At 45.5% G+C, this 27024-nt stretch overlaps 1 protein-coding gene across 1 annotated transcript in view; it reads left to right on the forward strand.

The window, feature by feature from the left end:
• Nucleotides 1–27024, forward strand: part of TTLL11 (tubulin tyrosine ligase-like family, member 11) — a 300428-nt gene that overhangs the window by 63792 nt on the left and 209612 nt on the right. Inside the window, exons 5-6 of the mRNA XM_010852103.1 lie at nt 18269–18365; nt 26694–26827. Of these exons, the coding sequence (XP_010850405.1) occupies nt 18269–18365; nt 26694–26827 (231 nt within the window). The remainder of the gene's footprint in view (nt 1–18268; nt 18366–26693; nt 26828–27024) is intronic.

Consider the following 27024-nt stretch of genomic DNA (forward strand, 5'->3'; position numbering starts at 1 on the left):
TGAGGGAGGGAGTAGAGAGCAGGGAGATTACTGTTGAGATTTTTGCAAAGCATAATGGAGTTAATTTATAATTTATAATTGATATTAGAGCTCTTTTCCATAGGCTGAGTTATGATGAGATGGAGTAAGAGTCATTAAATGCGTTGTTTTGTTGTTTGTGTCACCCTGATGAATTGGAAAGTGGGGAAAAAAATAGCGCTAAATTGGTATCTAATCTTTTCAGAGCTATTTGCTAAATAAACTGGAATTTTAATTAAAACTGCAAGCCAAGAGGTAAATCACTTTAGAAGTTTGCAAAGTTTTTCTTTTCCCTTTGCCTAATATAATTACCACTAATAAAGCTTCTTTACGGGTGGGAAATCAGACACCAGAATAAATAACCAAAGGAAGTTGCTACAGGGCATGGAAATTACGAAAGGGGCAAGGTTATCTTCCTCGCCTGCTAACATAGGCTTTTTTTTTTCCTGTGGTTAAATTATTTGGTAACAGTTTTGATCTCATTAAAAGTATTAAGATCAGAAGCAGACACAAAGGTGGAAGACAGCTCTCACCGCAGCTCCTCCAGCTTTAATTCATATGAGTCGATTGTAATGAATGGATTTAATAAAAAATACAACATGCTTTGGCGATTAACTCAGCGAACAACGCACCGCACGCTTACCAGAAGTATCGTATTTGCAACAACAAAGAAGTGAACAGGAAAAGAAACTCCATAGATCACAAGAATTGCTCCTTTCCGGCAAAAGGTTGTTAATTACTTACCCTCTCACAATATTTATTGGCTCTATTAGAGGATGAGGAATTACTGTCTTCCTGGGGAATCCACTGGAGCCAGGCGGTGCCTTTGCTACAGGGGAAGTCTCCTTAAAGGGCTGGTTATCCCTGCAGGATCCTCTCCAGTCTCCAGTGGCCAGAATCTCGGAGGGGGTGAGATAGAAAAGTCAGCCCATGTGCACAGAAGACATGGCTCCTTCCAAGTGCAGGGGCTGGGATTTCCCTGGTGGTCTAGCGATTAGGACTTTGCCTTCCAATGCTGGGGCTGTGGGTTTACTCCCCCTTCAGGGAACTAAGATCCCGCATGCCTCACGGTCAAAAAACCAAAACATAAAACAGAAACAGTATTGTAATAAATTCAATAAAGACTTTAAAAATGGTTCACATCAAAAAAACAAAGTGAAGGGGGCTGTCAGAGCAGTTCTTTCTCTTGAACTACTGAGGGGCTTTCCCCTTCCTCCTCTTCTCCCCCTCCCTCCTGTGCCTTCCCCGTGTACCTACTCCCAGCATATCCTTCTTTTCTTTGCCAGGTCATTTCCCCCCTCTGCCCGCCGCCCCCCCCCATCACTCCAGCCCCTTTCTCCCAGCCTTGGCTCCTTCTTGGGTCTGGCTGCCTCCAGTCCCTCTCTGCCTTGTCTCTGTTTAGATTCTAGCGGGGTCCACACAGCCTTGCTTGATTAAGCACGTCCCTGGTTCTCTTTCACCTGCAGAATCAAGTTCAAGCTCCTCCGCCTGTTCTGTGAGCCCCTCACCATCCATCGGACCATGTGGATCCCTGTAGCTTAGTCTCTCTACTGACCCTGGGCTGTGGGCACCCCTTGCTCTTCCAGGTGCCCTGCCTGGCCCACACTCTCCCCTCGGCCAATTTCTTTCTCTTCATCTCTGCCTGGCAGACACCTGCTTCACGTCCAGCTCAAATGACCCCTCCTTGGTTTAAACTTCCCTCACCTGGAGCTGAAGCAGTGGCTCTCCTGGGCTCGGACATAGCATGTTGTCACACAGAACCTGTTCATCTGTTAAGGATCTGCCTCTACCCCCAGGCTGGCTCCCCACATCCCTGGAGCTATGTCTGATTCACTGTTGTTTTTCAAGAAATGTATTTATGCAGGGTCAGCCTCTGCTTTCTCTATCATCAGGGAAAAAAATCTGGGACCCTCCCTCTCTGCCCTTCTCGCCGAGGAACTTCATTAGGTGAAGAACAATCTAAGAGGTCTGCTCGCAATATTCTAAATTGGACTAATTTAGCTCCTACTGTGTGCCAGGCTGTTCATAAACATCCTTTCACTTGTGGGGTTGTGTTTCATCTTTCCAGCACCTTCTGAGAGACGGCGGGCTTGCTAGGCCTCTTTTTTCAGATGATGAAAAAAGGCCCTTGGTAGTTGCCAGGCCTATGATTTGAATCCAGGTTCCTGAATTCGAGTCAAGCGGCTTTTGTGCATGTGCATAGAGCTAGACGCACACACAGGAAGACCTGCACGGCTGTCCCTGCCCTGAGCTAACTTCTGTACATTCAACCTTGGGCTCATCCTGGAGAACACCCTCGTCCACCGGCTCCTTGGGTGATATCTTACCAGTCAATAGGTATGATAAAGGGTGATGAGAGAGAATGGAAGAAAAGAAAGAAACTAGCTTTTTCTTCAAACACGTGTGTGTGCACCAGGCATTGTGTGCCAGTGTGTGTGTGCTCAGTCACTCATACGTGTCTGACTCTTTGCGACCCTATGGACCGTGGCCTGCTAGGCTCTTCTGTCCATGGGATTCTCTAGGTAAGAATACTGGAGTGGATTGCCATTTATTCCTCCACGGGATCTTTCCGACCCAGGTATCTGACACACATCTCCTGCACTGCAGGCGGATTCTTTACTACTGAGCCACCTGGGAAGCCCCATTGTGTGTGAGGCACAGTGCTAAACACATTATTAATCCATCTAATAACCCAATCATGTTGCCATGATTGTTCCCACTGAGGAAACACGCTTGGAATTGCCCCACCTGCAGATTTTCCCTGAAGCCCCATCCCAAGATGCTTCCTTAAGGAAGCTCGCAGGTCCCTCGCCAGCATGGGGAGGCCTTTTCTCATGAACCACGTTTTCCACTGGCAAGAGGAAGCCTGGAACTGATTTCGGCGAGGCAGCAGTGAGCGGTGACGTGAAGCAAGATCTTAATTCCCTGACCAGGAATTGAACCTGGGTAGCCTGGATGAAAACCAGGAATCCTAGCCACCAAACGGGCAAGGGCTAGAGGCTAGAAGCTAATTTTCCCTGGGTCTTTGCCCCCAGTGAAAAATGTATTTATCACAGAGGCAGAAACTGTAAACGCAGGTACAAAGTTTATTATTAGAGACAGAGCACAACAACAAGTGGGAGAGCACAGACAGAAACTGTTTAGTTGAGACAGAAGCAAGGCAGAGATGCGCACCCGGACAGAAAGGGTGTGGGCATCCCCCAGCCCGGAGAGAAGCACAGCAAAGCGGTGGTTAAGTCATTTATATAAGTCAGTTCCTCCGGGTCTTTTGTCTTCCTTCAGGCCAATTATCTGGTTTCTTTTTCCACACCTGACCTACTCTGGGACCCTCCCCTGAGGTGCACACACACCCCTCAGCCATGATGGATCTCCAAGGAAAGGCTTCTGGGAGGAGCAAGACTCGTTATAGCCTGGAGTTATCCCCTAACTTTTGACTCCAAGGAGCCCTTGTGCACATGTGTAGTGTCTCCTTTATCCTTTACTCAGGGTTTTTCCTCTTTTGTTCTTGATTATTCCCTTGAGATGTTTACAGGATATGAAAACTGACTATTTTCCCTGTTTCTGTTGTTACTTCCATTTCTGAGAGCAAACAGGGGGCTGGTTGTAAATTACTCAACTGGAGCCCACCTATCTCTCACCTCAGGAAGTGCAAAGAGGAGGCCGGCCAATGGTACATGTCCAATCTGGAGCCCGTCTAGCTCCTACCTCAGAACTTCCTGGTGGCCCCTCAGTGGGTGGCCCCTTAGCTGGGTCTCTTGTCATCCGTCTGGGAGGAGAGTGATGCTGTTAGCTGGGATTCCAGCAGTAGAAGAGAAGGGTGAACCAGCCTTCTCCCAGGCTCAAGAGGGGCTCCCCTTCTTTGGATTCACTCACACTTGGCAGATAGAACCGTGTTCCATCTGGGCACACCCTTCAGAATTTGGTGGATTTCCGCCAGAGTTTTCTCTGTTGGCTTGCTCTCTCCGTTGAAGAAAAGAGTGCTGGATTTTGAGTCCATCCTTCAAGGGCAATTGCTTGGTCCTTTCCTTGTCTTTGGGGCTTCCCTGATAACACAGTTGGTAAAATATCTGCCTGGAATGCAGGAGACCCTGGTTCAATTCCCGAGTCGGGAAGGTCCCCTGGAGAAGGGATAGACTACCCACTCCTGTATTCTTGGGCTTCCCTGGTGGCTCAGCTGGTAAAGAATCCACCTGCAATGCATCCGCCTGCAATGCAGGACACCTGGGTTTGATCCCTGGTTTGGGAAGATCGCCTGGAGAAGGGAATGGCCACCCACTTCAGTATTCTGGCCTGGAGAATTCCATGGACAATAATAGTCCATGGGGTCAGACACAACTGAGCAACTCACTTCACTTCACGTCCTTGTCTTTGATTCTTTGAGACCCCATGGTCTGTAGCCTGGAAGGCTCATATGTCCATGGAATTCTCCAGGCAAGAATACTGGAGTGGGTTGCCATTCCCTTCTCCAGGGGATCTTCCCAACCCAGGTCTCCTGCAATGCAGGCAGACTCTTTATCTGCTGAGCCACCAGAGAAGCCCTCACTTTCGCTTTCCTTATCTTAAGTGGCCTCCTGTGGACTCTTCTGTGCTCCATTCTTCCGTGAAGTGTCAGCCACAACTCCTTTACTAATACATGTGTGTGCTCGTTTGTTTGTTTGGGCTGTGCCAGGCAGTTGGCAGGATCTTAGTTCCCCAACCAGGAGTTCAGCCCAGGCCCATGCCAAGTGAAAGCACTGAGCCCTACCACTGGATCTCCAGGGAATCCCCCTAATTTGTTTTTCATAGTTAATCCATCTATCGAACCATCCAACTTAGTGGAGTGAAAAGAGCACAATCCTTGGAAATAGATCCAACATGGCTGTAAATTCTGGGATTGAATTTTTTTTTAATTAGCAATGGGATTGTATTTTTTCATGTCAAAATGGAGGCATATATGTAAGATGCCTGGCATATAACTAAGCGTTCAATAAATAGCATTATATTCATTTTAAGGATATATGAGTCTTAAATTACTTCACCCTCAGAATGCTTTCTTTCTCTCGGACCCTGTTCTAGAACTGGCATGGTATATCCATCGTCTACCGCTGTGTAACCAGTTTCCCCTCAGTTCAGCAGCTTACCACAGCAGCTTCTGAGGGTTAAGAATCCTAGTGCAACTCAGCTGGGGGTTCTGGCTCAGAGCCTCTCGGGAAGCTGTGGTCAAGCTGTCGGCCAGGACCACAGTCTCTGAAGACTTAACTGAGGTGGAAAGATCCACTTTCAAGCTCACTCTCGTGGCCGTTGGCAGGGGGCTTGGACTTCTTACCTCTCCCTGGGCTTTCTCAAAGTGAGCGATAACGAGAGAGAGAAGGATAGGAGAGAGAGGAAGAGAGAGGGAGACAGGGCGGAGAGGGAGAGGAGGGCGCAGTCTTTATATAGAGACGCCCTTCAGAAGGTTCATTCCCTTACTTCCTCTGTCTCTACTGGTCTCACCGATCAAGCCTGTGACAGTGTGAGAGGAGACGACACAGGGTATGAATTCCAGGAGGCAGGGATCCGTGGAGACCATCTAGAGGCTGCCTCCCACTGATGGGTAGGTGGGGGAGAGAGCAGAAAGAAGAAAAATCTCTATCCTGAAGCCTCCTGTCTCATGGGGAAGAAGTCATGTAGACACGAACACCCTGCAAGGCAGCGGCTGCACCGCAGGCATCCACGGAGCACAGACAAATCTATCAGCCCTGCCTGAGGGCGTCGTGGAAGGTTTCCCAAGTGCGAGTCCACCGTAGTGTTGGTGTTCTTATCCAAGAGCTGTCCTAATGATGCTTGATATTTGGTGGGCCTCTCTTTTAATTGAACTTGCTCATTGGGGTGATTTCCTTGGACATTAAAAATAATAACTATCCCATATAACAGCAATTGCCTATTTACAGAGTGCTTTCCCGTGCATTACCTCAGTCTACATAATAGCCCTGGAAGGTAGACAGGTTTTATTGCAGCCATTTTCCTCCATTGTAGATGAGCTGCTGAGGCTTAGAGGGGCAAGGTCAGTGTGTCAAGGTCTCTGGAAGGGTTGTGGTGGGTCAGGACTTGAGCCAGGGTCTTCCTAGTCCGAGCGTGTTGCTCTGGCTGCTATACCTTCCTTGTATCACCCTTCTCCAAATGCTTGGGGCCCCTCTTTTTTTTAAGATTTTTTTTTTTTGATGTGGACCATTTTTAAAGACTTTATTGAATTTGTTGCAATATTTATGTCTTTTTTTTTGGCCCCAAGCCATGTGGGATCTTAGCTCTCTGACCAAGGATTGAACCTGCACCCCCTGCATTGGAAGGTGAAGTCTTAACCGCTGAACTGCCAGGGAAGTCCCAGGATCCCTCATTTTAAAGCAGCAGTTTGGGTCATTTCCCTCGAAGATGCTTTTTACACATATGCTTGCCCATATCAAAGCTTATTTGCTACTTTTATGTCCAGTCCCTTGAAAGGTTTTCTGTTCATGAAGAGGCTTTATGGAGAAAATCATTCACAAAGTATAGAAACATGAATTGTGCTTTCATCAGCAGTTACTGTGAAATTTTAATTTTACAGAATCCCTCGGGGGGCTTGAACTTCCTCTCTGGGCCATTAGAAGATTGACCGGAACATCAGTCCCTCAAATGCAAATATGCTCAAAGGACATAACGATTTCAGTTCTTGTTAGAACCCAGCTATTTTGCAAGCATTTTTTTTTAAAGCCCTTCTGGGCAAGAGGGAAGAGAATTTGGGTCCACACAGGCATGTGCACTGAGGGAGGAACTTCCCTTATGGCAAAGATGGTAGCGTGTGGGCTGAGACTAGGTTAGTTACTATAGTCCACGACTGACAAGTTACCACCGCAGCGATCAGCTCAAGACCACTTGTGTGCAGTGGTTAAGAGCCTGGGCCTTGCGATCAGGCAGGACTGGATTTGCTCTTGACTCTGCCTCTAGTTGGAGAAGGAAATGGCAACCCACTAGAGTACTCTTATCTGGGAAATCCTATGGACAGAGGAGCCTGGCAGGCTATGCTCCATAGGGGTCACAAAAGAATCAGACATGACTGAGAGATTAAACAACCACAACAGCAACTGGTCCTACTAGCTGTGTGTCCTTGGGAGAGTTATTTAATCTCTCCAAGCTTTGGTTTCTTCATCTGTAAATAGGATTTATAGGAGCCCCCTTCTCAAGAGGTTGTTGTGAGGATTAAATGAGGTGATATGTGTAAAGACTCTTAACATAGACTTGGAAATAAGCCTCACATAACAGCTCTCTTTCATGATGATGGTGATGACAATGTCTTTGAGTAGCTGCTATTCACAAATCCTTTTATTCATGTGTTCATTCATGAAACGAGCTGCAGATGTTGCTAACAATGGTGTCTATGAACACATAGGGGTTTCATGGACTCTTTAAATTCTCCTAAAATCACATGGAAAATTTTGTGCCTGTTCTAAAGAGAATCTCAAAGTGCTCCTTGACCCCACAAAGGTTAAAAATAGTCTCAGGCTTGATCCAGTGGTTAAGACTCTGAGCTTCCAACGCAGGGGGCGCAGGTTTGATCCCTGGTAGGGGAGCTAAGATCCCACAAGCTTTGTGGGGTGGCCAAAAAAAAGAAAAAGAGAGAGATACACCAGATTAGAAAGGTGCTTTCATCTGCAAAGAGTCCACAGAGTATGAAGGCAGACAGACTTAACAGGCAAGCTGCTGCTGAATGACCTGTGAAGGGTGTAAGTGCTGGAGGCCACACAGAGAGGAGAGCAGGTAAGACAGCTTCTTGGAGGGTCAAGCTGAGTCAGAAGATCCCAAGCGGAAGGAATAGCATGAAGAAACTCAGGCTGCAAAACAGAGAAGTGCAGTATGTTGCTGTTCAGTTGCTAAGTTGTGTGAGGCTTTGCGACCCCATGGATTGCAGCATGCCAGGATTTTGTCCTTCACCATCTGTCTCCTGGAGTTTGCTCAAATTCATGTCCACTGAATCAGTGATGCTATCTAACCATCTCATCCTCTGTTGCCCCTTCTCCTTTTGCCTGCAATCTTTCTCAGCATCAGGGTCTTTTCCAGTGAGTCAGGTGGCCAAAGTATTGGAGCTTCAGCTTCAGCATCAGTCTTTCCAATGAATTTTCAGGGTTGATTTCCTTTAGGATTGACTGGTTTGATTTCTTTGCTGACCAAGGGCCTCTCAAGTCTTCTCCAGAACCACAGTTTGAAAGCATCAATTCTTCGGGGCTCAGCCTTCTTTATGGTACAACTCTTATATCCGTATAGGACTACCGTGAGAATCCCATGACCAGCATAAAAAGGAAAAAGTGCTACATACTTAAAGTCAAAGTAGGCTGGCAGTAACAGTGCAAATGCCCAAGGAGTATGTGGCCCAACTTGAGGCAAGCAAATTGGGAGGAGAGTTTTGGAAGCGTCTTTGAGTCCAGGCTTGGAGCTTAGGCATGGGAAGAGTTGTAAGCGAAGGAGTGACGTGGTCAGAGCTTTGAAAAAAAAAAAAAAAAATTCCTCTGTGTATCAGGTAGACCAGAAGAGGAGGCCTTGGTGGGAGTGGGGAGGAGGAAGGTTGGGGAGGAGGCCAGTGTAGCCCTCATCCTGATGTGAAAGGAGGCCCTGAAGTAAGGCAGTGGGGATTAAAGAAGGAGAGGCAACTTAAATAAATGAGAAGAGGGACTTCCCTGGTGGTTCAGTGGCTAAGACTCTGTGCTCCCAATGCAGGGGATCTGGGTTCAATCCCTGGTCGGAGAACTAGATTCTGTGTGCTGCAACTGAGACCCATTGCAGCCAAATAAATAAATAAATATTTTAAAAAGATAAATAAGGAGATAAATCTGAAGACTTGCTGAGCAGTGGGATTTGGGGGAGGAAGAGGGCGTCTGGAGGGTTTTCAGGATTATGCTTTTCTTTTCTGTGGGCCGAGGGTCCACTGAACGCCTGGTTAGATATCACTGGAGACCTGAGACAGTATGTCCCATTGTTCTGGTCCCAGAAATTCACAGTGTTATCTGGGGGTCAGGGTTACACATGAAATACTTAACAGGGCAGACCAGTTATAAGCATCAGTTCAGTTCAATTCAGTCGCTCAGTTGTGTCCAACTCTTTGGGACCCCATGGACCGCAGCATGCCAGGCCTCCCTGTCCATCACCAACTCCCCAGAGCTTGCTCAGACTCATGTCCATCGAGTCGGTGATGCCATCCAACCATCTGTCATCCCCTTCTCCTCCTGCCTTCAATCTTTCCCAGCATCAGGGTCTTTTCAAATGAGTCAGCTCTTCGCATCAGGTGGCCAAAGTATTGGAGCTTCAGCTTCAACATCAGTCCTTCTAATGTAAGCATGGTGGCTGCTGAATCGATCAGCGTGGAGATCATTGCGGGCTGATGTGGCTCTGAGGCTCTCCACATTATCATGTCCTAGTTCCCATCTTGGTTGACCTCCCGGCCACATTCACATTATCCCCCTTGGCTGTTTAGGCCTCATGCTCTCGCTCTCTCTCTCAGTCCCTCTTACTCATTCTGCTCAGCATGTTCATCCTCCTCCCCCAAGACCTCCCTCCTGCTCCACTGCGCCCCGGGGTCCAGGCCCATGTGGGTGGCCTCTGCCCCAGTCTTCAGCCTGGCCTCTCACACCTTTCCTCTCGCCCTCTGTGATCCAGCCTCGCTGACCTTCCTACAGGCTTCCCAGTGTGCCCTGGTCAGTCCTGCCCTAGGCTTTCACATGCTTCTCCTCTCTGCCTGGAGCACTCTTCCTCCCCATCTTTTATCCGATCTTCCTCCCAACCTCAGCTCTAATAGCCCTGTCTCAGGAATAGGATGACCATTTAATTTGTTGCTGAAACTGGGATATATCTGAAAGCAAAAAGAGGTGCTATTTATGATGACACTGCGTCAGCCAGGCATTGGCTGGTGGACGTGGGGCCTCCTGACTCAGGGTACACTTCTCCAACTCCCTGGATCTGCTCAGTCCCGTGTGCTCTCTTGCTCTCCAGGGCTCATCTCACAGCCTTTACCATGGTTTGTAGCGATACACCAACATGACTTTGATTCAACCCTTCCACTGCAGTACTCTTGCCTGGAGAATCCCACGGACAGAGGAGCCTGGCAGGCTGCAGTCCATGGGGTCGAAAAGAGTTGGACACGACTGAGCGACTAACAAATCCTGAAAGATGATGCTGTGAAAGTGCTGCACTCAATATGCCAGCAAATTTGGAAAACTCAGCAGTGGCCACAGGACTAGAAAAGATCAGTTTTCATTCCAATCCCAAAGAAAGGCAATGCCAAAAAATGCTCAAACTACCACACAATTGCACTCATCTCACACGCTAGTAAAGTAATGCTCAAAATTCTCCAAGCCAGGCTTCAGCAATACGTGAACCATGAACTTCCTGATGTTCAAGCTGGTTTTAGAAAAGGCAGAGGAACCAGAGATCAAATTGCCAACATCCGCTGGATCATAGAAAAAGCAAGAGAGTTCCAGAAAAGCATCTATTTCTGCTTTATTGACTATGCCAAAGCCTTTGACTGTGTGGATCACAATAAACTGTGGAAAATTCTTCAAGAGATGGGAATACCAGACCACCTGATCTGCCTCTTGAGAAATTTGTATGCAGGTCAGGAAGCAACAGTTAGAACTGGACATGGAACAACAGACTGGTTCCAAATAGGAAAAGGAGTTCATCAAGGCTGTATATTGTCACCCTGTTTATTTAACTGCTATACATCATGAGAAATGCTGGACTGGAAGAAACACAAGCTGGAATCAAGATTGCTGGGAGAAATATCAATAACCTCAGATATGCAGATGACACCACCCTTATGGCAGAAAGTGAAGAGGTACTCAAAAGCCTCTTGATGAAAGTGAAAGTGGAGAGTGAAAAAGTTGGCTTAAAGCTCAACATTCAGAAAACGAAGATCATGACATCCGGTCCCACCACTTCATGGGAAATAGATGGGGAAACAGTGGAAACAGTGTCAGACTTTATTTTTCTAGACTCCAAAATCACTGCAGATGGTGACTGCAGCCATGAAATTAAAAGACGCTTACTCCTTGGAAGGAAAGTTACAACCAACCTAGGTAGCATATTGAAAAGCAGAGACATTACTTTGCCAACAAAGGTTCGTCTAGTCAAGGCTATGGTTTCTCCTGTGGTCATGTATGGATGTGAGAGTTGGACTGTGAAGAAGGCTGAGTGCCGAAGAATTGATGCTTTTGAACTGTGGTGTTGGAGAAGACTCTTGAGAGTCCCTTGGACTGCAAGGAGATCCAACCAGTCCATTCTGAAGGAGATCAGCCCTGGGTTTTCTTTGGAAGGAATGATGCTAAAGCTGAAACTCCAGTACTTTGGCCACCTCATGCAAAGAGTTGATTCATTGGAAAAGACCCTGATGCTGGGAGGGATTGGGGGCAGGAGGAGAAGGGGACGGCAGAGGATGAGATGGCTGGATGGCATCACTGACTCAATGGACGTGAGTCTCAGTGAACTCCGGGAGTTGGTGTTGGACAGGGAGGCCTGGCGTGCTGCGATTCATGGGGTCACAAAGAGTCAGACATGACTGAGCGACTGATCTGATCTGATCTGAACGACTAACTTTCAAAACCACTTTATCCCCATGGACTGTGTGCCCCAGGAAGGCAGACATGTTCCCTTGTGTCTTCGGCATCTGAGACACTTTGTGCCACTAAGTAGGTGCTTAACACTTAATGGGTAAAACAATTAATGATGAACTCAGATTTGTATTGTTCTGTGGTGCCTAAAGGTGTTTTCATTTCCATTATCTTGTTCGGTCCCTGTCAGTACCTGACAGTTTTCTCTTCTGGGTCTCCCAAGGACACAGAACAGAGGTCCTGGTTGCTTAAGCTCTTATAGTTGGTAAGTGAACAGAGACAAGTCTAGGATTCTCAGGCTTTCTGACCCCTCAAATCCAGTGCTTTTTCCAAAAGGGTTTGAAGAAGAGAAAAGGGAAGATAATTCCCAGGTAACCTGGAGGATGGTGATGAACTTGAGAAAAATGGGGAGTGGGGAGTCTGAGAAGCACTTGTCAGTTTTCAGTTGCCTGTGACAATCCATGCAGTGTTCCAGGCTCCAGAGAGTCCTAGTAGAGCTATGAATGGCCCCTTAGCCTGGGGGGGAGGTGGTGATGGGGCATAAGCAGACAGTTTTGTTGTCATTTTATTGTAAAATATAACATAAAACTGACCATCCTAAGCATCTTTAAGTTTACAGTACAGTGGTGTTAAATACATTCACAGAGTTGTTCATTCATCACTACCAACCATCTCCAGGACCCTTTTCATCTTCCCCAGTTGAAACTCTGTACACACTGAGCAATAACTCCCCATTTTCCCCTCCCCCCAGCTCATGGAATGGGCTTCCCTGGTGGCTCAGTGATAAAGAATCTGCCTGCAGTGCAGGAGACTCAGGTTCAGTCTCTGGGTCAGTTAGATCCCCTGGAGAAGTAAATGGCATTTCAGTATTCTTGCCAGTATTCTTGCCTGGAGAATCCTATGGACAGAGGAGCCTGGTGGGCTACAATCCATGGGGTTCCCAAAAAGCTGGACATGACTTAGTGACTAAACAGCAACAAAGCTCCTGGAAATGACCATTCTATTTTCTGTGGCTCTGAATTTGACTGCTCTAGCTACCTCACTACCCACTCCATTGTTCTTGCCTGGAGAATCCCAGGGATGGGGGAGCCTGGTGGGCTGCCATCTATGGGGTTGCACAGAGTCAGACACGACTGAAGTGACTCAGCAGCAGCAGCAGCTACCTCACTATCCTAAAGAAAATCAACCCTGAATATTCATTGGAAGGACTGATGCTGAAGCTGAAGCTCCAATACTTTGGCCACCTGATACGAAGAACCAACTCATTGGAAAAGACCCTGATGCTGGGAAAGATGGAAAGCAGGAGGAGAAGGAGACAACAGAGAATGAGATGGCTGGATGGCATCACTGACTCAGTGGATGTGAGTTTGAGCAAACTCCCGGAGATGGTGAAGGACAGGGAAGCCTGGCATGCTGCAGTCCATGGGGTCGCACAGAGCTGGACACGACTGAACTCCTGAACAACAACAAGCTACCTCACAAAAGTGGAGTCAAGCAGTGTTTGTCCGTTTGTGTTTGGCTTGCTTGACAGTGTAATGTCTTCGGGGTTCATCCATGTTGTAGCAAGCGTCAAAACTTCATTCTTTCTTAAGGCTGAGTGATATCACAGCGTGCCTGTATTCCACATAGTGCTTATCCACTGATGGATAGTCAGTGGACACTTGGGCTGTTTCTACTTTCTGATTGTTTGAATAACGTTGCTATCACATTTGCTGTACCAGTATCTGTTTGAGTCCCTGATTTCAATCCTTTTTGGATTCAGAAGAGAAATTCAGAAGAGAAATTGCTGAATCATGTGGTAATTTTTGTTTTCCCAGTCATTTTTTACATTCCCACTGTGCAAGGGTTTCAATTCCTCTACATCCTCATCAACACCTATTTCCTTTGTATTATTCTTTTTATAATAGTCTTCCTAATGGGTGTGAAGTGGTTTTGATTTGCATTTTCCTAATAATTAGTGATGTTGAGTATCTTTTCATGTGCTTATTTGCCATCTGTATATCTTCTCTTGAATAGACATAGAGAAATGTCTGTTCAAGTCCTTTGCCGATTTTTTAAATTGGCTTATTTGTGTTGAGTTGTAGGAGTCTTTAAAAATATATTTGAAATATTAATCCCTTATCAGATTTATGATTTTCAAATATTTTCTCCCATTCCATGGGCTGCCCTTTTATTCTGTTGACAGTGTCCTTTGATGCAAAAGTTTCAATTTTGATGAAGTTGAGGCTTCCCTGATGGCTCAGACAGTAAAGAATCTTCCTGCAATGCTGGAGACCTGGGTTCAATCCCTGGGTTGGGAAGATCCCCTGGAGGAGGAAATGGCAACCCACTCCAGTATTCTTGCCTGGAGAATCCCATGGACAGAGGAACCTGGCGGTCTACAGTCCATGGGATCGAGTTGGACATGACTGAGTGACTAACATTTCTTTTCACTTTGTTTATTTTTTCTTTTGTTGCCTACGCTTTTAGTATCATGTCTAAGAAATCATTCCCAAGTCCAATGTCATGAAACTTATGGCCTCTATTATCTTCTATGAGTTTCATTTCTTTTGTTCTTATGATTAGGTCTTTGACCCACTTTGAGTTAATTTTTATCTATGGTGTAAGGTATGGGTCCAACTTCACCTTTTTGTATGTAGATATCCGACCTTCCCAACACCAATTCTTGAAAAGACTCTCCTTCTGCAAATGAATAGACTAGTCAGCTTTGTCGAAAATCATTTGACCATATATGGGAGGGCTTTTTAGGGTTTTTTCCTGGGTTCTCTGTCTTATTCCATTGGTCTATACGCCTGTCTTTATGCTAGTACGACACTGTTTTAAATTTATTTTTATTATTTTTAATTTCGAGATGTTTTAGGTTCACAGCAAAACTGAGCAGAAGGGATGGAGATTTCCCATAAAATCACTGCCCTCACATATACACTATCAAAATCCCACACCAAAGCGATAGGTTTGTTAAAATCAATGAACCTTTGTTGCAGATCATTATCACCTGAAGTCCATAGTTTATATCAGTGTTCACTTTTGGTGATGTACATTCTGTGGCTTTAGACAAAGTTATGGTGGCGTGAATTCACCGTTATGGTATGAGAGAGTGTCGTTTCACTGCCCTAAAAACCTTCTGTGCTTTGCCTATTCATCCCTCCCAAGACTAGCCCCTGGCAACCACTGATCCTTTTACTGTCTCCGTAGTCGTGCCTTTTCCAGAGTCAGATAACTGGAATCATACCGTATGTAGCCTTTTCAGATGGGCTTCTTTTGCTTAATAATATGCATTTAAGGGTCCTCCATGTCTTTTCATGGCTCAATAGCTCATTTCTTTTTAGCACCGAAGAAAAGTCCATTGCCTGGCTGTACCATGGCTTATTTATCCACTCACTCACTGAAGGACATCTTGGTTGTTTCCAGGCCTTAGCAATTACGAATTAAGCTGCTATAAACATTTACATGGAGGGCTTTTTTGTGGACATAAGTTTTTAATTAATTTGAATAATACCGAGGAGCATAATTGCTGGATCATCTGATAAGAGTATGTTTAGGTTTGTAAGAAATTTCCAAACTGTCTTCGAAAGTGGCTGTACCATTTCGCATTCCCATCAGCAGTAGATGAGTGTTCCTGTTGCTCCTCACCCCCGTCAGCACTTGGTGGTGTTGTGTTTTGGATTTTGGGCATTTTAAGGTGTGCAGTGGTATCTCATTATTGTTTTATGCACTGTTTTGATTACTATAGCTTTGTTATAAGTTTTGGCATCAGAAAGTGTGATACCTCCAAAATTGTTTTGGCTATTTGGGATTCCTTGATATTTCATGTGAATTTTAAGAAGGATATTTCTATTTCTGCAAAAAAAAAAAAAGTTACTGGAATTTTGGTTGGGATTTCATTGAATCTGAGGATCATTTTGAGTAGTGTTGACATTTTAATAATATGAAGTCTTCTCATCCTTGAACATGGGATATCTTTCCACTTATCTGTGTCTGCCATTTCTTTTGGCAACATTTTGTAATTTTTAGTGTACAAGTCTTTGTCCCCTTGGTTAATACCTAATTATTCTATTCTTTTTGATGCTGTGGTAAATTGAATTGTTTTCTTAATTTTCTTTTTGGATGTTCATGGTCAGTATATAGAAAAACAACTGATTTTTTTGTGTATTGATTTTGTATCTAGTAACTTTGTTGAGTTCATTTATTGTGTGTGTGTGTGTATGTAATCTTTAGGATTTTCTATATATAAGATCATGTCCTCTGAAAACAGATAATTTTACTTCTTCCTTTCCAATTTGGATGTCTCGTTTCTTTTTCTTGCCTATTGCTCTGGTTAGAACTTCCAATACCATGTTGAATAGAAAGTGGCAAAAGTGAGTCTCCTGGTCTCCTTCCTGATATCAGAAGAAAAGCTTTCAGTTTCACCATTGAGCTTGATGTTAGCTGTTTAAGCGGTTTTTCAAAGGATCTTAAAAAGACATGGGATTATGAGATGCTGGTTTGGTGGTTTAGTTGCTAAGTTGTGTCGGACTCTGGCAACCTCATGGACTGTAGCCCGCCAGGCTCCTCTGTACACGAGATTCTCCAGGCAAGAATACTGGAGTGGTTTGCTATTTTCTTCTCCAGGGTATCTTCCAGACCTAGGGATTGAACCCAGGTCTCCTGCACTGCAGGCAGATTCTTTACCAACTGAGCTACCAGGGAAGCCTGAGAGACGAGATGCTGGGACCTACTTAATATCATGTTTCTCTGTTTTCTCAGCACTGAGCAAAGTGCCTGGCACATAGGTTATTGAATAAATTGATTTAGAAAGACAGTTTCTCAAATAGAGTTAGGGGCTCTCTGAATGAAAGGTTAACTTAGAAATCATGAAAGTGTCAAGGATTGAAAGGCGATCCTAAGGGTGATAAGGATTCCTAGGTTATCCACTGAGGGTTTCAATTACTTGCAATCAGAAAATCCCTTGCTAAGACCTTAAAGGGTCTTGTGTATTGATCAGGTGTTGATCCCACAGCGTGGGCAGCAAAGCCACTTGGATCCTAGTAAATGTTGCTTGGATAGTATGCTTTATAGAGGAACCTCCTCATAAAGTTATTTTTCCCTCTTCTATATTAGTACTTAACAGCTGGAAGACAATAACATATGTTGTATCTCCTTGTATTTATGACTGCCGAATTAATAACTTCAATCCACTGGATATAAAGAAAATGAGTGAAGTGCTATAAATTATAGATGGAAGTTGTTAATGCTAATAGAGTGTGTAACATATGCCTCACTTTGGCACAGTTTTGAGACAATGTGAATGATGTAAAGGGCTTGAGTCTGTTTGACTTCATTTTAATTTGGAATCATTGGGAAGCTTTGAGTCACTGCCATTTCATTGGTAACGCCATGTTCTTTCATTGGAACTTCACCCTCTTAGCTTGGAGCAGATAAAAATTCTGATTAACTATAGTCGTAGGATGGGAAAATTGGATGCTTTTACTTAATATGCTGACATTTCTCTTCATTTGGACTTCTAACAAGTAGGTTCTAAATATGAACTAACATGTCCTTGCTCTTTTCCCTTAAGGAGAGTCGAGTGATGCATTTAAAAAATACACTGTGTAAATGCAGAGCTTGTTGATAACTGGGAGAGGAAATAAGATGTAGAAAGAGCAGGCCCCTTGGTCTTAGCAAGGGATTTTCTGGTCGCAAGTAATTGAAACCCTCTAGCTTGAGCAAAGGGGATGCATTCCAAGGGTATGAGACTGCCTCACAGGATCCAAGGACAGAAGGGACAGTGGGGCTCAGAAGGGCCTGGGCCCAGGGTCTAGAAGCCCTGGGAACTGAGGTCACTCGGTCTGTGTCGCCAGGGCCACATGGCCTCGTCTCTGCTTTTCTCTTTGCACCTGCTTCTTTCTCCTCTCTTAGTAGACTGGCTGCCTTTGCTTCTCTGTGCACATGGCCAAGCACAGCTGCCCGGCTCTGGCGTTTGATCCCTTTCAGTTCAAGGGCCGGCAGAGGCTGCTGGGCATCTCTGATTTCCATATTCCTGGAAGAGAGAATCTGGTTATCTCATCATGAGTCAGAGGACTATTCCTGGTTTGTTCATTTATTCATTCAAAAAGTCTTTGTTGAATGCCAGGAACAGTTTTAGGCTCCCGGGAATACATCCTGCCCTTGGGGACTGTGTATGTGTGTGTGTGTGTGTTGAGAAACAGAGAGAGAGAGACGTTGTGAGAACTTGTTTTAGGGGCACCAGTTTGCACATTGCAGTTTTAAGAGAAAGAGAAGTATGGTTTGGAATTCATATAGACCTGGATTCAGATCCGCCTGTTACCAGCTCTGTGCAGCCTTGGGTGTGTTACCTTACCTCTCTCATCCCCGATTTTCTCATCAGTGAAATGGATATCATCCTTTCTAGAATGGTTATGGGGATTCTAAGGAATGGGTGCCTATAAAATCACTTGTAGAGTGCCAGCCATGCTGAATCAGAACCCTGCCTCTCAGTGGTCATGACCCTGAGAAAGTTACTTAGCCTGACTGAATTTGTTCTGTAACACAGGAAAGAATGTCAGCAACTTCACAGGCTTGTTACAAGCATCCAGTCACGTGATGTGTGCCAGGGCGTGGGGAATTAGTACAGAAGAGACACTCAGGGCGGTAGTTAATCACATTTCCCCTCTTTCTTCCAGTTCCCATTTGGCCGACGCTTGCCCTGTGACATCTACTGGCACGGAGTTTCATTTCACGACAATGACATATTCTCCGGTCAAGTGAACAAGTTTCCAGGTATCTACTGTTATTGCTGGCATTTAAAAATGTGTCTAGGGCTGAGTCTCAGGGTACACTCTTGGACAAAAATATGCCAGTGTTTTGAGATCAAACTGGAGGGCTCTTAATTGGGAATGGCTGCCACCGTGCTGTGATCTTGGGAGGGAAGATGATCAGGACTTAACCCACCAAGGGCTTAAAGACTGGAAGTTCCAAAGTGTGAAGAGATTGGTTCTTCTGGTCTAATTCCACTGGTGGAAGAACATGACTTTCACTTTGGGGTTTTTGATATAATATGGGTGTGTCATGAAGGGACGATATTTTCAAAATGAAAAAAACTCACCATAGTTTCTGGAACATTTCAATGACTCAGTGAGTGTGGACTCTGAATGCCTCTATGTGTGTGGCTTTCTCTAGTAGATCATGAGCTCCTGGGAGGGGCCATGACTCCCGCACCTCTGTAGATTCCTGTGGCTCCTGCAACCCTTCTGGACACACCTGAGGTGCTCTGTAACTGCTTTCTCACTGACTCACTGAAACTCAGAGGCAGCCCCAGTTTTATGCTCATCGCAGGGAACGAGAAAGCCTGACATTAAAGCAATAAAATGAACCATTTCCCCTACAGAGTTAGTCTAACATTAATAAAAGCTTCATGTTGCACTAAAATAAGTAAACAAACCATTTAAATTTCTAATTAATTTGCAGGAGACAGAGGTACTAAAATTCCAGGACTTTGTCCCAGAAATGGGATTCACAGTTGCCATTTCCTTTAAGTGCCATGTCTGGAGGTGCTGTTTTAAAATCAAAAGGCAGCATCTCCATCCTGGGAACAGGAGGTCTGGGCAGCGTCTGTCTTCATACCCTGAGGGCATTATCTAGTGAGATGATTATCTAGTGAGACTGCATGGGAGACTTGGTGCCAGATAAGTGCCACAGCCAACACTCTAGGAGACCTCCCCATTCTGTTCCCAGCCACCCTATCGTATAACTTTTCCCTTTCCTTTTAGTCTCTACCACCTTCTTCTGCCCTGATTACTATTCATTATTTCCATTGGTTAAGTGGAGAGGAGGGGTTAAGGTGAGTGGGAGTGTGTAAGGAGAAATGAACATTTGGTTAATCAGGGTATGATTTCAGTGAAAGAGGTGCCACTCATTTTCAGAAATTTTTACATAAGACACAAACCATTTAGAATACGATAACAGATAAATTTTTAAAAGAACAGGGACTTGACTGGCAGTCCAGTGATTAAGACTTTGCCTTCTAACGATCCCTGGTTGAGGAGCTAAGATTCTCACATGCCTCACAGCCAAAAAAACCAAAACATAAAAACATAAGTAATACTGTAACAAATTCAATAAAGACTTTAAAAATGGTTCATATTTTAAAAAGAGAGAGAGAGAGAACATCACCCAAATCCCATTCCTCATTGAACGAAACCATGATGTGAATATTTCTATTTATTGTTGTTTAGTTGCTAAATCGTGTCTGACTCTTTTCTATATTTATTTCCTCCCAAACCTTAATCATGTTTGTGTATCATTTTTACATAGTTGCCTGACTATAAGATGTTTGCTCTAGTGTTTCATTTATGCTTATTTTTAAGAGGAGAATCAACTGGTCTTTTTCTTTGGCAGTCCGTGCCATATGGTTAAGAAAATACCTCTTAGAAAACCCAATATCCATACATTATACAGTGGCAAGTTATACTATGTCCACTAGGGGGGGGTTTCAACTAAGCCAACAGACTATCATAGGCCCCTTGGCTCAGATTCACTTGGAAGGACACAGGACAGGAAGCACAGCTTGCCAGCCAGTCAATGTCATGCGTTTCTTTTTAGTTGAGTCTTTACAAGGGTTCCAGAGCTAAGTCTTTGGCTCCTCCAGGGAAAGCTCAGGTGCAAGGAGACACGATCCATATTGGTGGCTGTGGATCGGCCTTGACTCAGAAATCCGGTAGGAGCCAATAGCCCACGCAGCTCCTCCGTAGCATAGCTTCCAACGTCCCCGCCAGGGTCATGCTAAGTTACAAGATTCATTACACTCAGGAAAGCCCAGAGCTATGGCTCCTGACAAGGTATTTATGTGAGATGCCAGTAAATGATCATTTTAACCATATGCTCTGTTGTCTAGTCACAGAGCTAACTTTCCCCCTTTATCGGTTTCCTGGGGAACAGAGCTAGAAAATTAACTCAAGATCAGATAGGTTCTTGGAGGAGGCAGGTTTTTGTCTGAGGACGAGGAGAACTCTTGCAGCCAGGGTTCTTGCATGGTTTTAATGGGATAGCTATCATTTTCTCTGTCTGGCTGCTCATAAAAGATGACTTTTGGGGGACTTCCCTGGTGGTCCAGTGGAAGAATCCTTCCAATTTGGGGGATAAAAGTTTGATCCCTGGTTGGGGAACTAAGATCCCACATGCCATGGGGTAACTAGGCCTGTGCAGTGTAGAGCCCATGTCGCACAAGAGAGAAGCCCATGAGCTGCGATAAAGAGGCTACCTGCTGCACCCGATGCAGCCGAATAAAATAAATACATAGATAAATATCTTTTTGAGAAAAAAGATGACATTTTAATGCCACTAACAGGACTTACTGTGATATTGGGGGAGCACAATTTGGAAGAAAGAAACTCTTTGAATGAGGGCAGAGTTCCCAAGACATGAATCATCAAATGGGCTTCACTGACATTTTGCCCATTTTCTCGTTTCATCTGACGGCTGAGAGCAGGAAGGAAGGAGTCGCTATAGCTTGACATTTGGGATGCAGGTAGAAATACAGGAAAAATTACCTTCAGAGGACTAGTTTCATTAAAGGTGATATAAGAACATTCATTCTAAAGAAGAACGCTCGCCCCATCTCATATTCCAAGTGCCAGTGATAGGAACATACAATTATCCTCTTTACTAACACCAGCTGCTGCTGCTGCTAAGTCGCTTCAGTCGTGTCCGACTCTGTGCGACCCCATAGACGGAAGCCAACCAGGCTCTCCCGTCCCTGGGATTCTCCAGGCAAGAACACTTATTAGCTTTAATGACAAAGAAGGCTCTGGAACCTCTAGGCAGCAGACCAGTGCTGCCACACCCTCTGCCCTGTGAAAGACAACGTGCTTAGCGACGATCCCAGAACTGTGCTCGGGTTGGTGTCCACGCTTATCTTCCGTCTCTGATACATCCCATTATTCCAAAGCTGCATTTCGTATGCATCATGTATTACTTAGAGCAAGTTCCAGAGGATGTGCCAGGCAAGGATAAGCACTGCACATGCTGAATAAGCTGAAAACTTTTGGATAAACATATGGAAGTAATTTATTTTGTTCATGTCAGCATGTTAGATTTTAGCCACTTTTCTATGGGCAATTGCCTTCAAGATATGTTATTATATCTTAACTGATGAATTAAAACTTTCACTAAAAATAATCTGATTTAGATAGGTCTTTACTTTAAGAAAGCCCAGAACTGTCAGTTCTCGACTTTACAAACAACGGGGTTTTGTTTTTTCTTTTGCTGAGTTGCCGGCTCTGGAATATATGACAGCACGTGGCAGGTGGCACTTGAGAGCCCACCATGAGAAGGGGACTTTGTCAGAGGAGGAGGGGGCCCCAGGGAGGGATCTCTGGGGGCGGCTGTCTGCTAATCTCTGGTCTGGGCTAGGGATATAAAGATGAGGAGAAAAGCGCTTAAAGAGAGAAGTTAAATACAAGATAAGCACTATGCCAGAGGAAGCTTGGGGTGCTGTGAGAATAAGGAGCAAGAGCATGTGACCTGACCCAGATTTGCCTGGGGGGAAGGTGGGGCAAGAGATCCTGGAGAAGAGGATTGCAAGTGTGAACTGAGCCTCCAGGGCTGGATGGGCCTGACCCCCACGCTAGACAAGGGCGCAGAGGTGGTGCAGAGGTGTAGAGTGATTTGCATGTTGCAATGGCACCCCACTCCAGTACTCTTGCCTAGAAAATCCCATGGACGGGGGAGCCTGGTAGGCTGCAGTCCATGGGGTCACTAGGAGTCGGACACGACTGAGCGACTTCACTTTCACTTTTCACTTTCATGCATTGGAGAAGGAAATGGCAACCCACTCCAGTGTTCTTGCCTCTGGAGAATCCCAGGGATGGGGGAGCCTGGTGGGCTGCCGTCTATGGGGTCGCACATGCAGTGAAAGGCAAGCGGCCTGTGGTCGTTAGAAAGGGTCGTGTGTGATGGGACAGTGGGGAGGTGAGAGGCAGGGACCAAGGTCACAGGGAGTCACTGAGAAATTTCCAAGCTAGAGAGTGACACGGGCCGGTGTGCAGATGGAAAGATATTCCAGAGGGGATGCACTGGACGTGGAGGTGGGGGAGTTGGGGCGTAGAGAGGCTGAGAGAGGAAACAGCTAAGAGGCTACTGTATTTTTCAGAATCTGAAAGTATTGTTTGCTGCTTGATGGTTATTATGTGTTTTTGCCAAGAATTATTGTTATAAGCGATACTTGGATTGAGTAGTACTCCCAACATAGCTCACATTATGTTTTGTTTTTAATTTGGGTTAACTAGGTCTGTGTAGACAGGCCAGAGGATCAGACTGTTACACTTCTGTGTAACTCCAGTGGGCTGAGACCCCCCCACCTTCCGCCTCTACCGCCCCAGGCTGTGAGACTGCAGTGAGGCAGACAGCAAAACCCAGGCTCAGAAGCAATGGCAGGAGGCAAGCTTTTGGATGAGAAGCTTTAGCCTGAGTGAGGGGTATTTCCCACCCGGTAGGGGAACGGCTACAACAAGGACATCTAAGAACAGACCTTCCTGAGAAGCCCAGGTAGACAGTCAGCCTCAAGAGAACCTGTTAGGACAGCAGGAGCCCAGCCCCTGGGCAAAAGCCACAGGAGGACTCCAGCCCTTGCAGCGGAGGCTTAGGGGCAACATGGGAGGAGGAACATGGGAGACATTGGGCAAAGGCATTGCTGAGGCAGCCACTTAGGCACCAGGAGCCAAGAACAGGTGACCAACATTTGAGGACAAGCAATGGCACCTCAGAGAAATAGCTAAAATCCTCCTTATCTGGCCCTCCCTGGTGGTACAGTGGTTAAGAATCCGCCTGCCAATGCAGGGGACACGGGTTCTATTCCTGGTCTGGGGAGATTCCACATGCCTTGAGCAACTAAGCCAGTGCACCACAACTCCTGAAGCCCGTGCACCTAGAACCCATGCTCCACAAGAGAAGTCCCTGTAATGAGAAGCCCAGGGACCACAACCAAGAGCAGCCCCCACTTGCCACAACTAGAGAAAGCCCGTGAGCAGCAACAAAGACCCAGCACAAGCAAAATGAATGAATAAGTAAATTCATTAATTAAAAAATATCCTCCTTATCTAGCTGGAGTACAAAGGAAGGGTCACAGTGTTAGCAAAGGGGAGCTGGTGGTGGGACCCAGAGCTTCTACCTCAGGTCAGAATGGGTCCCAGAGCCTTGGGCAGGGGTCACAGATAGGGGTCAGGTATTACAGCAACCCTAGAGAAGGGAGGCAGAGTCTGCAGCCAGCAGGGTCTGGCAATGACCTGCCTCTGTACATGTTTACTCCGGGAATGTACGCTCTGGCCCAGCTAGAAACCCAGCTACTCTTATCAGCGTCTTTCTGAGCGATGGCACAGCCCACATCTGACTTTGAGCTGTGGCCCCAGGCAGGGCTAGCTAGGAGCTTCCTCCTGGGGCCTAGCGGGGGCTCAGAGATACTGTCCCAAAGCACTGGGTAGGAACTGGGTAGCAGCTTAGAGATGGCGGAGGACACAAGGTGTCAGCTGTAACTGGACTGAGGGAGGTCTACACTGCTGCCTTCTGGAGACAGGCATTCAGGCAGGGTTAGGGGTGAGCTGTCTAGCCTGCGGGTCAGGAGCATCTGGGAAGAGTAGCCATGGCTTGTCGGGATGGCTTCTTAAGTTGGCTGTTGTTTGTAGAGAACTACCTGGAGACAGATTCAAGTGTAAACTCAGAAAACGGATCTGTTAGCCGGTGTGGGGGATAAGCGATCCACATGACAGAAGGAGCCATCACAGATTTCAAATGAGTGTTTGTTCAATTTGCTGGACACTGATTTCCGTGGAACTTCTCTGGAGCATTTGAACCACACTCCTGTACTCACAGCATTCCTGTTTGTGTTGTGCAAGTCCTTCCACAGGCCGAGGGATTTCTGCAAGCAAACATTCCCTGCTGTCACATGGCCATTAAAATGGGGAAAACACCCCGGCACTATTTGGCCCATCATGTATTTGCTGTAAGATGCTATATTATAGGGAGCTTCCCAGGTGGGGAACCCACCTGCCAATGCAGGAGACGTAAGAGACATGGGTTTGATACCTGGGTGGGGAAGATCTGGTGGATCAGGGCACGGCAACCCACTCCAGTACTCTTGCCTGGGGAATCCCACGGACTGAGGAGCCTGGTGGGCTCGTCCATGGGGTCGCAAAGAGTCGGACATGACTGAGCGACTTCACTTGTCACTTCACTATGAAGGTTTTTAGTTTAATACTAAAACTAAAACTTGAAATTCAACTAAGAAATCTCCAAAGAAGTTGGAATTTTGTGTACTTTATATTCAGCTCCCATGTTTATAACTCAAAACTTCTAATTTTGTGGGGGAATAAAAGGAAATAGCTCTAATTTCCTGAACTCATACCAATTTCTTAGAAGTTCCCAAAGTGTCCTCAGTGTTTTCTCTAATATCAGAGAATCCATGTTAGGACACAGTTTATTAGCACCTTTAAAGCTCCTTTGCTGCTGCTGCTGCTAAGTCGCTTCAGTCGTGTCCGACGCTGTGCGACCCCATAGACGGCAGCCCACTAGGCTCCTCCGTCCCTGGGATTTTCCAGGCAAGAGTACTGGAGTGGGGTGCCATTGCCTTCTCCGTAAAGCTCCTTTATTTCTTACTTAATCCTTCCCTGCTAAGTCACATCAGTCGTGTCCGACTCTGTGCGACCCCATAGACGGCAGCCCGCCAGGCTTCTGTCTCTGGGATTCTCATGGCAAGAATACTGGAGTGGGTTGCCATTTCCCTCTCCAGTGCATGAAAGTGAAAAGTGAAAGTGAAGTCGCTCAGTCGTGTCCGACTCTTCGAGACCCCATGGATTGTAGCCTACTAGGCTCCTCTGTCCATGGGATTTCCCAGGCAAGAGTACTGGAGTGGGTTGCCATTCCCTTCTCCAATCCTTCCCTAGCTCCTTCTAAACAAGAAGTAAGAACCTGACATCTTCAAGCTGTGATCTTTTAGATTTTTATGGCTCTTTTTAATATTCTGGGGGAAGCAAGAAGTAGATTATTAAAACCTTCATCTCAAACACCCTTGGCTTCTTAAACATGGGAGTTTAGAGAAACCTCATGCATTCAGACTTTGCCCATTGGAATGTGGTAATTTGTATATGCCAAGCTGATGTGGAACTTTGTACTTTCTAGTAAAAATTACTTTGCTGGCAAATTTCAAGTCATTGATGGAATTGTGTAACCTCTTTTGGGGTGAAGGCCATTTTTAGTGTCCTTTATTTTTTTTTTGAGCAGTGACATTTGCCTTGGGAAGTAAGCATGCTAAAGTTTAATTTTTACCTATTTGCCTAAAATTTGCTAAGATATATACTAAGTTCCTTTTCTTGTCAGCATTTCTAAAGATGTTACAAGGAAAAAAATCTACCAATCTTTGAAAATGTTTTATAAGTGAGACTCTTCTATTCCCTCTGGGCAAATTAATGAGATCTGATCAATGTCAGTGTCAGTACTTAAATAACTGAAGAACTCCTACAGTTTCCATTTTTTCCCCTTAAATTATACTGTAATATCCTCTCTACTTCCTGTCCTGATTTCAAGGAGACAGATTTTCTGCTGAAAGGTGTATATATTTTTCTACTTTATGCCTTTAATACTTATGAAAGATTAAAACAAAGCAACTTAATTAAGCTTCTCATAATGTAGCCAGAGTCCACTAGATAATATTCTCCAGGGTATAAGATGGAAAGAATCCCAGAGGTATGTGTGGTGGCCCAAAATTAAAGAGGATATTAAGTTTTAAGTGCAAGATATAAATTCTTCTCTTTATTCGTTATCTAGGGGGCTGACAAAGAATGGAATAATAAACTAGGTGGAAACTCATTCCTTCAAATTGATGCTTCATTTTTACAAGGAGAAGAAAAAGATCTGTCTATTCCCTCAAGTTTTTCATTAATTTGGCAGGTCTTTCCAAACCATGAATCACCGCTGCGGAAAACTACTCATACCTTTTTTAAAAATCCCTTCTGAAAAAGTGAATGTGTCGGGTGGGTGGTTTTAAAAGTCCCCAGTAATGGCTGTTTTATAGCTAGTGGCCCACTGTTGTTGAAACCCCACAACTTCTCTTCTCCCCAGGCATGACGGAGATGGTGCGGAAAATTACACTGAGCAGAGCCGTGAGAATCATGCAGAATCTCTTTCCAGAGGAGTACAACTTCTACCCTCGCTCATGGATTCTGCCTGATGAGTTCCAGCTCTTTGTGGCTCAGGTAGGTAGCACCCCATCCCCGTGACCCGTGAATTCTATGAAGGCTGCAACTGGATCCTGGGTCACGTGTGCTGGGAGCTGGGGCAAGGGGTCCCTAGGAAGCTCAGACCGGCCCGGGGTGTGTCTTAACAGGACATAGCAGATATTGCAGCAATCAGGGCAGCTTGCAGAAATGAACAGATGGGATGACAGGTAAAC

This window comes from Bison bison, unplaced genomic scaffold (assembly GCF_000754665.1).
Source record: "Bison bison bison isolate TAMUID 2011002044 unplaced genomic scaffold, Bison_UMD1.0 scf7180017864307, whole genome shotgun sequence".
Taxonomy (NCBI): domain Eukaryota; kingdom Metazoa; phylum Chordata; class Mammalia; order Artiodactyla; family Bovidae; genus Bison; species Bison bison.